This window comes from Cynocephalus volans, chromosome 5, assembly GCF_027409185.1.
Source record: "Cynocephalus volans isolate mCynVol1 chromosome 5, mCynVol1.pri, whole genome shotgun sequence".
In the NCBI taxonomy this organism is placed as follows: domain Eukaryota; kingdom Metazoa; phylum Chordata; class Mammalia; order Dermoptera; family Cynocephalidae; genus Cynocephalus; species Cynocephalus volans.
In genome coordinates this window covers 100,243,675-100,257,094 of record NC_084464.1, presented here as the reverse complement: position 1 = coordinate 100,257,094, position 13,420 = coordinate 100,243,675, and the positions used below count along the sequence as shown (strand labels likewise).

The 13,420-nt window shown below is 38.8% G+C and overlaps 1 protein-coding gene across 7 annotated transcripts in view; it reads right to left on the bottom strand.

Annotated features, from left to right (window-relative positions):
- KLHL32 (kelch like family member 32) overlaps nucleotides 1-13,420 on the bottom strand; it is a 154,314-nt gene that overhangs the window by 36,830 nt on the left and 104,064 nt on the right. For 5 of the 7 annotated variants that reach the window (XM_063097563.1, XM_063097568.1, XM_063097564.1 and 2 more), the window contains one exon: nucleotides 9,909-10,124. The exons of the other annotated variants lie outside the window; for them this stretch is intronic. In XM_063097563.1, coding sequence (XP_062953633.1) covers nucleotides 9,909-10,124 — 216 coding nt within the window. The remainder of the gene's footprint in view (nucleotides 1-9,908; nucleotides 10,125-13,420) is intronic. 7 annotated transcript variants of the gene reach the window in all.

Here is a 13,420-nt window from a genome sequence, read left to right as displayed (position 1 = left end):
CAAATTCACATAGTTCTATCTACATGTAAGTAGACTTAAAGCAGAATATTGCCAAATCATGAGACTTTGTGTAACATTTCAATGTTTTTTTGTTTTTGTTTTTTAGAAGACAGTTCTCAAAGGAAGATAACTGGCAAATGGCTCAAATACACATATTTTCCAAATCCATCCTTCCTCTCCTGCACTTTCTTGAGTGCCCTTATTCTCAGCGGGTCACTTTACTTCTTGTATGCTCATAGGCACCTCCAGCAAGCTTTATCAATGAACGACACATGCTCCATGATCTCCTCGGGGTTTAGCTCTCTCCGTGTGGTGCTGGCTTTTTAAGGCATGACTTCCTTCTGCCCAGAAGGCAGTTTGTGTGTGGGTCAAATTGGAGTGGCTTCAGTATACTGACTACACATGGGGTTTAAAACAGGAATTCCTGACTGGATCACACAGCATGAAGACAAAAAAGCAGGCCAATTTGGCTAAGTACTTATGCTAATCCCAGAATCCAAGGGGTTAGAATTAATCATTCTAAAGCACTACACAGCCCCTCTACATTACCTAACCCTTACATGGAAAGAGAAATAAGATTCTTCAGGAGACCTGGCAAACTTGATAAATCAACCCCTTTGTTTACTTCATTATTTACCCTTTATTGGACTTATACAGAGCTTCACTCCAAAGAGTACATAGTCCCAGCAGTGAGCAGGATAAGGGATCGATTAGAGTCATCAGCAGGTCCAATGTCATTCTCATAGCCAAACAGAGGGATACCCAAACTGTATTTTCCTCTTAACTATGTGTTATCCTTCGGGATGAAGAGTTTTAGTTTCACTTTCAGCTGTGAGTAATTTCTCATTGTGATTGGCTGACTTATAGTCAATTTAGTATAATTAATGCCAAATTATATTGTAATTCACATAGAATTACAAATTAAAAGCTATATTAAGAGCAAATGAATTAATCAAAATTAATGATATTATGCTCACTTGTTTTAAAGTGTTAATAAGTTAGGTCCTCCTAAACGTTTAAATTTTAGCACACCATCCATCACTTCTTTAATTACCTGATTTCCTCATGTGGCCAGAGGAGGTAGTATGTGGGCACTTCTCATCAACAAGAACACACACAAAGAAGATATGTCATTCAGCCTCCAGCATGCAGGGCTCTTTCTAGCTTCTGTTCTTGAGGCACAAGTAATGCCTGTGCCACTTACCAATGCTGATTTGGTATTGGTAAATCACAAAGGGGATTTACCAATACCAAAGGGGAACAATGTTAAGAATCTTTGATATCTACCTTTAGAACCTATCAAGGACTTTTTTCCCCCAAGAGGATTTATCTTCCGGGTTATGCTTTCTCTACCAAAATATCAAAATCCATGTGCAGTCCTTCAGTGGGCCACGCCACCTAACAAGACAGAGGTGGCCAGACTAAGGAGAGAACCTTACCATAGAGAATGAAATATTTTGTATTGTGGACATAAAAGAAGTCTAAGAATTATCTTTATCTATGAATGTTGCCCTTGATTATTATCTTAGAATGGCCAATTTTCTCCTCCAGCTGTGTCAAGTCAAGGCGTTCTTTATTTTTTACTTATAGTGAAAGTCTTGGAGGCAAGGGTGGGAAAAGCAGTGTACAAGGATGTCAGTATTCAACAGTAAATGTCGAGGCTTCTCCAGACATATCTTTTGAATGAAAAGAACTCTAGAGCCTCTGGACCACTCCACAGAGAAGTTTAGATCCTCTCCCTTAGAATGCCCAGAACGAGAAATCTCTGATCTGACATGGCCAACTAGCGTGAACACCATGGTCACTCAACTAACCTGATATCACAGGATATGGACCCAAGGTTCATTTGTATTGGAAAGAGACCAGCATTTATCAATTTCAATAAATTATTATTTTTCTGCCTTTATCTTAAACCCCGCATCTAAGCCATCACCCAACTGTCAATTTCTGCTGCATACATTTCTAAATTTTCAATATATTGGACATAAAATAAGGACGTAATGATTAATCGTTTCCATTTGTTCCATCCAATCTCTAGTCCCAGATAGAGACACAGCCTGCAGACTTTCTCCCACACAGTCTGTGTTGATGCATCAAAAATAACTGCACTCCAGGTTCTCCGTTCATGAATTTAAATCTCTCGATCAGATTTTAAAGTGATCCTCCCTTATGGGCCTTCTTTTCCTGCCTTATACTTCACCACCTTGTACTTTGAAGAAGTAAAGGTTGTTTGCTCCCTCTGCCACAATTCTCTACCCATTCTTCCACATCCAACCACCTAGATCCCCAATCTTCCAGGCTGCCATCAAAAAAGGCCTTCAGCAACACTTTCTTGGACTACTTTTACTGGAGACATTTTGCAGCTTCCCAAAAAGCCACACAACAGGTGAAAATGAAAACTGGTAATTTATGATGAAATCTTCTTCTGGCTCACTCATTATAGACATATATAAAAATGTCTGTCTTATGAGATGATGTATAAGGTAATTTGAGGTTCTGTTTCTTAGAGATTTGGTGTATTTCAAGGAAACACAGTGAGACCTCAATTGAAACCCATACTTTGAAGTGAGTCAATCACTGAACTTCTGCAAGCTTTAGTTTTCTCACTGGTAAAATTTGGATAATACTTGTCTTATCAACCTTAGCAGGCTGATGAAAGACTCAAACAAAATTATGTGTGTAAAATGCTTTAAGATATAAAGTTCTCTAGGTTTGTAAAGAGTTATTATTTTGTTATTATTATTAATGGACTTCTGTGCACAGCTTCAGGGTTTCTACCTCATATATAGCTTATAGTTGGATTTTATTTTTAAATCCTCGATAACCCAGGTAGCAGTAATATTACTGCAGGCCACCAATGCATAAGTAATATTCTCCAGTCATCTTTTTCCTTCTCACAGCAGCAACAACAAAAATATCCGTCTGGAAACAACATGAATCACAATGAAAATTAGAAGCAGAGAACATAAATATGTTATATCTCATAAATCACCCTGTTGTTCTGTTGTGTTCATTCTTCAAAAAAAAGAGAGAGAGAAAAAAAAAAACAATTAACTTACGGGATTACAGGAACAGAAGTACGTGAAACAAGTTGGTCTCCTGTAATTTCTGATAATCACTGCTCCTCACAGCTACTTGACAACACACTGCTCTAGCACTGAGGATTGGCTCGAGCAAAGTCCCTCTGAAATGAATGTGTCATTCGTCTCGCAAAGGCATACAGCCCAGACAAACAACAGCAAAGCCACTAGTCCAGCTACTCAGGGATGAATCCTCATAGAGGAATTAGCCGCATGTAGATCAAGAGAAATAACTAAATATACATTCTGGCATCTCCCAGCACCAAGCCCTGAAATAGCACCGTTGGTCAGCGTCCAGCTGGAACCTCTTAGAGGATAAAACATCCTCTGGGCACAGCACTATTTGGGATGCAAAAGAGCTGTTGCTTATTCTCTTCACTAATATCTAATAGGAAGGAAATGGATATATCCCCATCACATTTGTAGAAAAGACTGTATGTAGCTGAGAGGAACTGTAAGAAGTTTCAGGAAGAAAATTGAGAAGTGTACACATGTGATTAGTATAAAGAATGGTGAGTTAAAAAATAGAATGAGATATTATGAAGATGCCCAGAAAGTGTATATCTGGAAAAAAAAATAGTGATGACACATGCATGTATGAAACAGAATTGAGGAAAGGCAGGAACATGATGAAAGACTATAGTTTTGTTTGTGAATAAGCGTTCTTAAGCCACAGAATTTTATTCCGTTTCTAGTTATAAGGTCCAAGTGTTAAACATTAGAAGAGCACTCCCAGAATTTTTTGATTAAACAATCCTCCACAGTCTGATCTTTTTGAAGCTTGGACTGTACCACATGGATTGGCAGAGGTTTGTAAAACTGTTTAGAGGGTATGTACAATGGATAAGATTTACAATGAAGAAAGCACTGAAAAAAAGGCAAAGGGACACTGGTTGGTATTGGAACATCCAAACAAAAGTGTTTCATTTTCCTTTGTACTTATATCATCTCAACATTCCCAAATTAACAAACAGGTCATTACACTATTTGGCACAGGTCAGTCCCCACTGGGAAGGAATCAGGCAGGGTGGGAATGAGTAGCAAGCAGAAAGCTCCACAAAACCAGGGCTCTGTTGGTCCTTCCCATCACTGACCGCCCAGCACCCATGATAGAGCAGGCAACAGTGGTACTCACAGAACATGGCCAGACAGAGTAGGCTCTCAGTAACTACTTGAAATGAATGAATGAATGAATGAGGCATATGCCATGGAACACAGAGTGGGAACTAGCAACATGCCACAGACATGGAGGCAGGCTGAGGGGCCGTTGTCCTTTCCATCTGTGGGCACTATACCAGGCAACTGAAATGATCATGCCCTTCTTAATTTCTTTTAAAGTCACAGGATTAATTTGATGCACCTCTATGTCCATCATTCCTGACTATTTCTGGGCTTCTATTATGAATTTGGAAGCTATGGACCAAAGTGGACAGAACCCAAGAATTAGAAGACACAAGTTTGATGTCTAGCTTTAACTCAGTTTCCCCATTTGTACCATGGCATGTGCCTCATCCATTCCTTTATTCATTCCAAATAGTTATTAAGAGACTACTATGACTGACCATGTCCTGTGAGTACCACTAAGCAATGATAAATGCAAAACTGTTCTTGAAACTGTGATGTGATATAAAAATTAGAAGTATTATGATAGTTTTGAGTGACATAAAGTACTGTCTGAAGTCCTTGCTTCTCCCTGGCCAGAAGCACATTTGGGTGAATTTATCAACTAAGAGATAAAAGATGAAAGGTGAGTTCACGGCTCATGTCCTCTACTTTCCAACTATACAGGGATAGTAGCTTTTTGTTGGGTTCACCTCTGGGACTGCTTTTGAGGAAAATGATTAAATTAAATTGTAATGTGGGTGATTTTGTGGTATAGATAAGAGCCCAGGAGGAGTTTGGCAAAAAGCCATTGCATTGGAGATTGTTGACCACTCTGAAAAATATGTGACTTATGTCTCTAGAGATACAAAGTGAATATATTATTAACAGTATGACTTATGGAAGCAAATTTTCAACAAAAATTTAAAGAAAAATGTGGTCTTTAGAAGGCCAAACTCATTCTGTATACCAATTTTCCAAGATAAATCCAGCCTTACATAGGAATAGTTGGATGTCTTATTATCCATTCAATACGTTTTAATATGAAAAGCCTACATTACTGTTTTTATTTATTATTCATAGAGTGCAAGAGAATGTGGAAGTGTACAACACAAATAATACAGGCACACTCTCTGCCTCTGGGAATTTATAATCGAAGACAAGTGTAAATAGGATTACCCCCAGCCCCAAACCAGGCGACATGGTCTGTCTTTCCCATACTAAAATGAGATATAACTAGGATAAAAGAGACTCTCCCTGCTAAGGTCTGACCTTGTTTGACATCACTCACGTAACCACTGAATTGTTTGGTCTTGTTATCCATTTAAGTCCACGCAAAGTAAGGCTCAAAGTACAAGTAGAAGGTGTCCTCAACTCCAAGATTAGAAAAGGAAGAAAAGTACTATCCTTACAAAACAATGAGTCCTCCTCAGTAAAAGTAGAAAAGAGTTAGGTTTCTTTTTTTTCCCCCCACCAGTAAGGGGATCGCAACCCTCGGCACGGTGTGGTCTGCACCACGCTCAGCCAGTGAGCAAACCGGCCATCCCTATATAGGATCTGAACCCGCGGCCTCGGCGCTACCAGCGCCGCACTCTCCCGAGTGAGCCACGGGGCTGGCCCAAAAGGAGTTAGTTTAAATAATTAAAGGAAAATAAAACTTCTCCACCTTCAGAGACAAAGGTGAAATAAATGTCTCTAACCTAATAATTGAACATTTTTGTAAATTTTTTTTACCCCAGGAAATAGCTTCTAAAACTATGCCTAGCACACAACATGTGCTCAAGAAATACTCATTTTTATTTCCATAAACTATCTTTATCCATTTTTAAATAGGCTGCTTTTTCTGCTACTTCAGAGAAATAATAATAATATAATAATAATAATTCAGAGAGCTGGATTAATGGTTTAAAATCATAAGGATCCCTCCCATTTGGAGTGAGGCCCGGAAGATGGAATTAGCAACCCCATCCTCTGTCTTCCACTCCAGCATGGTTTGGGGCACTTAGTAGGTGGCTCAGTAAATAATGATGGAGATCCACACTTCCACCTATGCTAGTGTGTAGCAAAATTTGTTACATTCAGGATTTTTCTATAAACTATACTCCCATGGACTGTAATAACCTCCCTCTCATTCTAGTGAAAGAGAATTTGGGGTAGAAGAGGCAGGGAATGCATTTTCCTGAGCAGAAAACTGAGAGCAGCCAGTGTTTCCTATGAAAATAAGAAAAGACCCATGACTTATTTCATTATTTCATCCTAAGTTTGTTTTTTTTTTTTAAATAAAGAATTGTCGTGTTTTGGCTTATTTACTTACTTAAAAATATTGAATTGATAAATAAGGATTGTATATACTGAAGGTGTACAATGTGATTTGATATCTGTATGTATATATTGTGTAATGATTACCACAGGCAAATTAATTAGCGCATCCATCAGCACCCATGCTGGACATTAGACCCGAAGAAATTGTTTATCTTACAATGGAAAGTTTTGTACCCCTTGACCAATATCTCCCCATTTCTCTCACCCCCTTCCCCCCTCTGCCCAGCTCCGTGGAGCAGCACCCCGACTCAGTATTCTGAAACTATATGTTGAATGTAACAGAAGATATTTAAACAGGCATTATTGAAATAAAGTTCAAAATTAGGGCTAAAACCCAAAAGCAAAATAAAACTGGTGGAGATTTGCCAGGTTATGAATGCACATGACCTCACACCCCATATTTCCTTTTCAGATGATTTGCTAATTTTTAGTCTCCTCTTTCTTTAAACCCAGTAACCAATTTGGTGACTTTCATTTGGAATCTGAGAAATCACTGGCCTTGAAACATAAAAGCAAATCATTGAGCTGAACTGAACTGAATTAAAAAACAACAAAAACATTTTTTGAGGGGACTTCTATGTCCTATGTATCTAGTGTGTGTATGCTGTATAAGTCCCTGTGTTACTTTTGAATACAGAGTGAGGTTAACCAACAGACTAAGCAGTTTCACACTATGGAAGGGAGAAAAAGATTGTCTAGCTGGGACCAAGAAGCCCTCTGTAAGAGAATAGACTTAAATAAACTTTTAAAATGTCACATGGAAAAAAAGGACAGATATAAGGTATAATCTTGGGAGATTTCACAGGTTCACTGATCCCCAGAACGGTTATTGTGGCCTGTGGCACATTTTATCAAGAAAAGGGAATGAGTAAAAAAATTGCAGGAAAAAGTAGGAAAGAGTTTATTCAGTGAGGAAAATTTGAAAGTTCTTATGACAGGTCTTCAGAGCCAGACTATGTGAAGTCTGGTGAATAATGAAAAGTAGACTTTCACCCAAAAAGGGATTGTCTTAGATTACATTATCAGGAAACAGAGGAAGAGTCACCTGTGTAAACGTTTGTGTGTGTTTATTGAGCTCTAACCTAGGTTACAAGTTGCACATATTAATTAAATAACACTACTCTTCCGTCCACTTTTCTATTATCTGTCCTACTTTGTGCCAATTTCCTTTCTCCTCCCCAACACCTCTTGTTTCACTGTTCTTCTTTAAGACATGGGATGGGGATTTGTCAAAGTCAATGAGCACTTTATTACAGTGAGAACATTCCGTAATGAACAATTCAACAATTTAATGAGATTCTGTAGATCTGTCTCCAGCCTGTCCATCAAGTTTCACTTCTATAAAGCGCCCTGACACTAATCCTCTGGCATACCCAATCTTCACCCTGGGCTGAATATTAGATTCTTCCATGATATATTGCGTTACTAGTATAACCTCAGCAAAAATGATGAACTTAACTGTACTGGAGGCAATAGACCTGGTCTGATTTGATTTTTCTCTATTGGGTTGAGTATGAGGAAATTACTTATTTACTAAGACAAAGCAAAAATTGTTTCTTATTGCCTGCTGAATGCCTAAATTGATAATATTTATGTGAGTCTTTTAATTCTTTCTTGAGTGCCAGGTATAAAAAAATTATTGCCAGCATTAGAAACCAGTTTTTAACATTTTACATTATAATATTAGTAACCTTTAAATAGGCAATTATGATAACTCTTAAGTGGACAGTATGGAATTTTTTCAACACTCAGACATCCGCACATTACTGTGTTGATCTCTGGCAGTGCCCTCAATCATGCCACTAAAGGAGACAGAAGCCACAAGGACGGCTGGCCTCAGATCTCAACTCAGTTAGAAAAACTTAATGCAGAATTCATTCCAAGTCTTTCTCTTTCCCTTGGGAAGTGAAGAAAATTTGGCTACTTCCCACTTCAAATTGACCAAAATAAATTCGGTTGACAGCATTAATAGGGGAATGCTTCAAATAATCTAAATACCTACCAAAATTACATTCTCACCAACACTTTCAACCTCTCTCTGAACAAACATTATCAGAAGCAGCAAAAATGTATGACTTAGGTTTATGGGGTTTTTTTGCCCTTATATTTCCCTTGTCAAGAGAGTGTGACATAGTGAAGACACAGGGGCAGGTGTCAGCCAACTTGAATTTGAAGGCTGGCTCTGCTTTCTATTTCTGAACAAGGCACTGAAGCCTCCTCTGGTTCATGTGGAAGATGGGGGTGATAACAGCCATTCTTCAGGCCTGCTGTCAATAAGTTTACAAGGAGCCTGGGACCCAGAAGGCCCTCAGTATGCTGCAGCTTTTGATTCCCACTGGTAGAAGCAATATGAAGAGGGAAGTTGCTGATTAAAGTAATACAAAGAAAGGAACCAGGGAGAAAGGCATCAGGAAAATCATCAGTCAGTACAGTCAGATGCTGGATAATTAACAGCTACCTATGAGTCTGTCTGGGCCAGAATTAAAGTACTCCCTGAATATCATTTGATAAGATGCCAGGGATTCACTGTCTCATCAGCTAAGAGAAGACTTGAAATTTTTCTTTGATTTCTGTGTATAACTATATTTCAAATGATGGTGAAATCTTGAAGGCGTGGTGCACCAGAAGTAACAGAATGGCTAGCCAGTGCTTCAGAGAGTAATACAGACAGTGTCAGAGGAAGGGGGAAGATGGGCTCTGACTGTTTCCGAAAGACACCATGCGGATTGTTCAAGGAAGTCACTGCAGATGAGCAGAAGAGGATTTAAATTGAATAATCAACTTCAAAACACAAAACATCCTCCTGTCCCCTAGACAAAGGAGCGACACAATGTGAAAAGAATGCTATGTCAGGCGAAAAGGCAAGGCTTAGGAAAATAACAATGAACGCAGAATGAACTAAGGAGGGAGATTTTCCCACTGCAATTGCAAAAAGAGCTTCATTTCATTTATAGTCCAAGCTGCTCTCTATTGCAACAAAGAAACGTTTCTCAATTATTTACAGGAAAGCCCAGAATTTATCCCGATTCCACTGGTTTTTAGTATGCATAAACATCGCTTCACAATCCATTCTTCTCATATTCAGTTTAAGAAACAACTTTCATCAGGGGAAAAAAATCCCTTGACTCTTTCTGACGCCACCATGCTAGGTTCTGGGAGCCACAGTGAGGGGCTCGAGAATCTCACCTGCGATTCCCTGATTAGGCTGCAGAGTCTGCTGAGGCCTCCGAGCCTCAAGGGCTGGCTCTCCAATCACTGGCCCATCAAGGAAGCATGTCTGCTAAAACTTCAAGCCCAATGAGGACCAAACCAGATAAAACAGTGACCCTTGTTCCTCGTCCTTTAACTTCCATTCATGTCATGCCTTCTCAACGCCAACAGAGGACCCGTGCAGAGCACCCTTACCTGCCAGATCTGCTCTTCGCTCAGGGAGGTCAGGCGGTCACTCTTCAGGACCTCCTGCAGCAGGCAGTAAGGCAGCGTCAGGACGTCTTCCGGGCGGCTCTTCAGGAGCTCCGAGAGATGTTTCACTAAGAAATCGATCACTGCCTTCTCCAACAAAGTGAGGTTAAAGAGATCAGCAAGTCTGTACAGATCCAAATAATTAAAGCTATTTAATTCCTGGGTGCCAAAAACATAAAAATGGAAAAAAGGTCTCTTAGAAATCAACCCAAGAAAGAGCAGGCAAGAAATTCAGAGTGACTCACAAAGGTTTTCATGACAGGGGTGGAAGAAATGGGACTGTTACTGTAAAATATTTCAATTATAAGGCTCTGCATAGAGAAGTGCCTCTCTAGAATTCGTAATTTGTTCTCACTTTACCCCTTTAAAACCCGTACACTTAGAAGTATCTTAATAAAGGGAGTAAAAGGGGTTTCTCGTTTCACTGGCTGAAATTTTACTTTGCAACTTTTTAGAAACATTTTACCAATGAAGACAATTGATTTTTCTAACCTTACCGGTTTTACAGCTTTTTTTTTTTTTTTTTTTTTCTACTAAAGATAATGCAAGGGCAGGTAAACTGGGATTCATTACTAGAAATTTTTTTCAAAGAGTTTCTGTAGCAATGCTTCAATTTGGGGAGAGTTTACCTTGCTCTGCAAGCTTTAAACTCATAGCCAGGCTCTACAATAATGCCTCCAGAGAGCCACGGCTTCCACGGAGCCTTCATCACTATAACTGCAAGAATCAGAGTGGGCACGTGCTTGACAACGCAAAACTTACCTACTCCAAGTAGAAGGAGAGTGGGTCGTGTCCCACCTTCTTCTCATTTTTAACTTGCAATTATTTATATATGAGCAATATTTTCCAGTAACTTATAAAATGCAAACTGCCAGCCGATAGCTATTTCACTCTATTGACCTATTTAAGTAATTTTCCACTACTTTCTTTCCCCCTTTTCTAGTTGCCTAAGAGTATTAAGAACTCTTTCTTAAAATATTTTTATTCTATTTTAATGTGTCTGCTTCTATACTATATAAGAGTTTAAATGAACATGTTCTAAGGCTGTGCTGCCCAACACGGTAGCCACTAGCTGATATAGCTGTCGTGCATTTGAAATGTGGCTGGTGTGAACTGAGATGTGCTGTCAGTATAAAATACACACCAAGTGCAAGGAGTAAAAAAAATAACAAAAAACAATAATTTTATATTGACTACATGTTGAAATTATATTCTTCTGGATATATAGGGTTAAATATGTTATAATTAATTTCACCAGTTTCTTTTTTTAATTTTTGTAATAGATTTTATTTTTATAGCAGTTTTTGGTTTACAGAAAAACTGAGTAAGAAAGTACAGACAGTTTACATACCCCCCCCCAATTTCTTCTATCATTGACATCTTACATTAGTGTGGTACATTTGTCACAATTATGAACCTTATGAACCAATACTGATATTCTTTTTACTTTTTCTCAATGCAGATACTGAAAATTTTTTAATTTACATGGTGGTTCCAATTATATTTCTATTGGACAGTGCTGTTTTAAATAATAAAATATATGATAAAAATAATGGTAAAACAGCTCTCACAGTATTAGCTGCATCATCACTATGGCTCCACACATCAGTGCAAGGATAGACGCTGAACTCAGGAAAAATTAAATTTTTCTACTTTAGATTCTATTTCTTTCAGTGGGAGATGACTTTTCAATTATATTCCTCACAGGAGTCAAGCTAAAATAAGACTCTGGCTCTTAATCGCTCTATTTGCCAACACAACTGAAAAGGAATAAAATGAAGTTTACCACAGATGACCACTATAATCCATTGCAACTCAGATATCTAAGGGTCCTCTCCTAGCTATTCAATAAAATATCCTGGCTTCCCATTCAGCAGATTGTATAAAAGGGATATTAAAGATTTTTATAGCAGCACCAATTTTTCAAGAAATGTTTAAATTTGTTCTCCAAATCTTACTTAGGATTGGTAACTCTTGCACATCGAGCTTCCATTGCAAACCTTAGATCATCTCCTCAGGATGAGTAAGTTATTTCTGGCAACTACCTCTATAAAACAAGCTTAACTGCTTGAGCACCCTGGATACCATTTTGGCACCCCACTAAATTACTGTGCAGTCCCCAGAAGCCTAATGGGGAGTCAGTGCTTCTCAAGTGTCCAGGCACATGCCCAAGAGGTGGCCAGAGTCCAGCTACAGCACCCAGCAGAGGGGAGCATGAGCAGAAGTTGAAACTACTACACCCGGCAAAATAAAAGGTAGATGGGTGATAAGCTCGGGAAACATCTTTTTTTCCACTTATTCTCCTGCCAAAAAGGTGTGCACAACTATGCGTTTGAATGGGATTATGCAGTGGTAATCTAATATTCTTTATTAAGCATCTTTTTATCTACATATGGAGTTACTGGGTCTCTTCCAGTTAGAAGCCTACAACTTAAAAGCAGTCCAATTCAAAACTATAGAGAAACAAAGAATTAAAAATTGTGCTCCTTTTCTGCTGTTTCTTTTGAAAGTAATTATTCAGTGCTGTGTTCCACAATCAGTTCTGAAATATTTTCATTTCCTAAGGCTATCATTTTATATACCCCCAATCCAATCTAACAAACCATTTCCAGTTACTTACTGGAGAACTGAGAAGGCTAAATGGACAAGTGCCATGGCCAACTAAACAGCAAGAGGGAACTGAACTGACACGTGTTCATGTACAGCAGAAGCGTCAGTTATAAGGTAAGGAGGCTCTCATCCCTTCTTTTTCATTTCTCCCCTCTTCTGCTTAGAAACCTAATTTCCCCAAATCTCCAGTGCCTTCTATGTATGGCAGAGGGTGCCATTCTCCTTGCCCTGCACAGTTGGCACCTCAGCACTTAAAGTGCATAAAGTGGGGAGTTGAAGAAAAAAGAAAACCTGCCCTCCCTGAGGCCATGGTGCCACAGCACACACTGCTCCTACTGCGGCAGACGGGCTCTGTGAGCTGTGAGCAAAACCCTCACTTCTTGTCCTTTTGGTTAAGGCCATGTGTAAGCAAAATGAGCACCAATAATACTGCTTTTACAGATTTCCATTAATGTGATAGGGGGAGGTGGGAAGCAATAGTTAAATTGCATTAAATGCCCACCTATCCTACTTGGATGGGGGAAAAAAATCATTGCTGTTTTAGAAAGAGTGCCATTATGTTTCTGGTTATGAAAAGTAATAAGTGCTCATTTCATAAAACTCAGGAAATACAGAGTATGGAAAAGAAAACAAAAATCATTCATAATTTTACCATGCAGAGATAATCACTATTAATGTCTTTGTATATATACTTCTAGACTTTCTAAAAAGAGGTCTTTTATATGTTGAAGAAAGAAAAAGAATAATCGCATTCTAGGCAGAACAAACCATCAGCCACCACAGGCACTCAGAGGCAGCCAGGCTGGTAGAGAAGAGCAAGGGCCATGGAGTCAGGCAGACCTGGT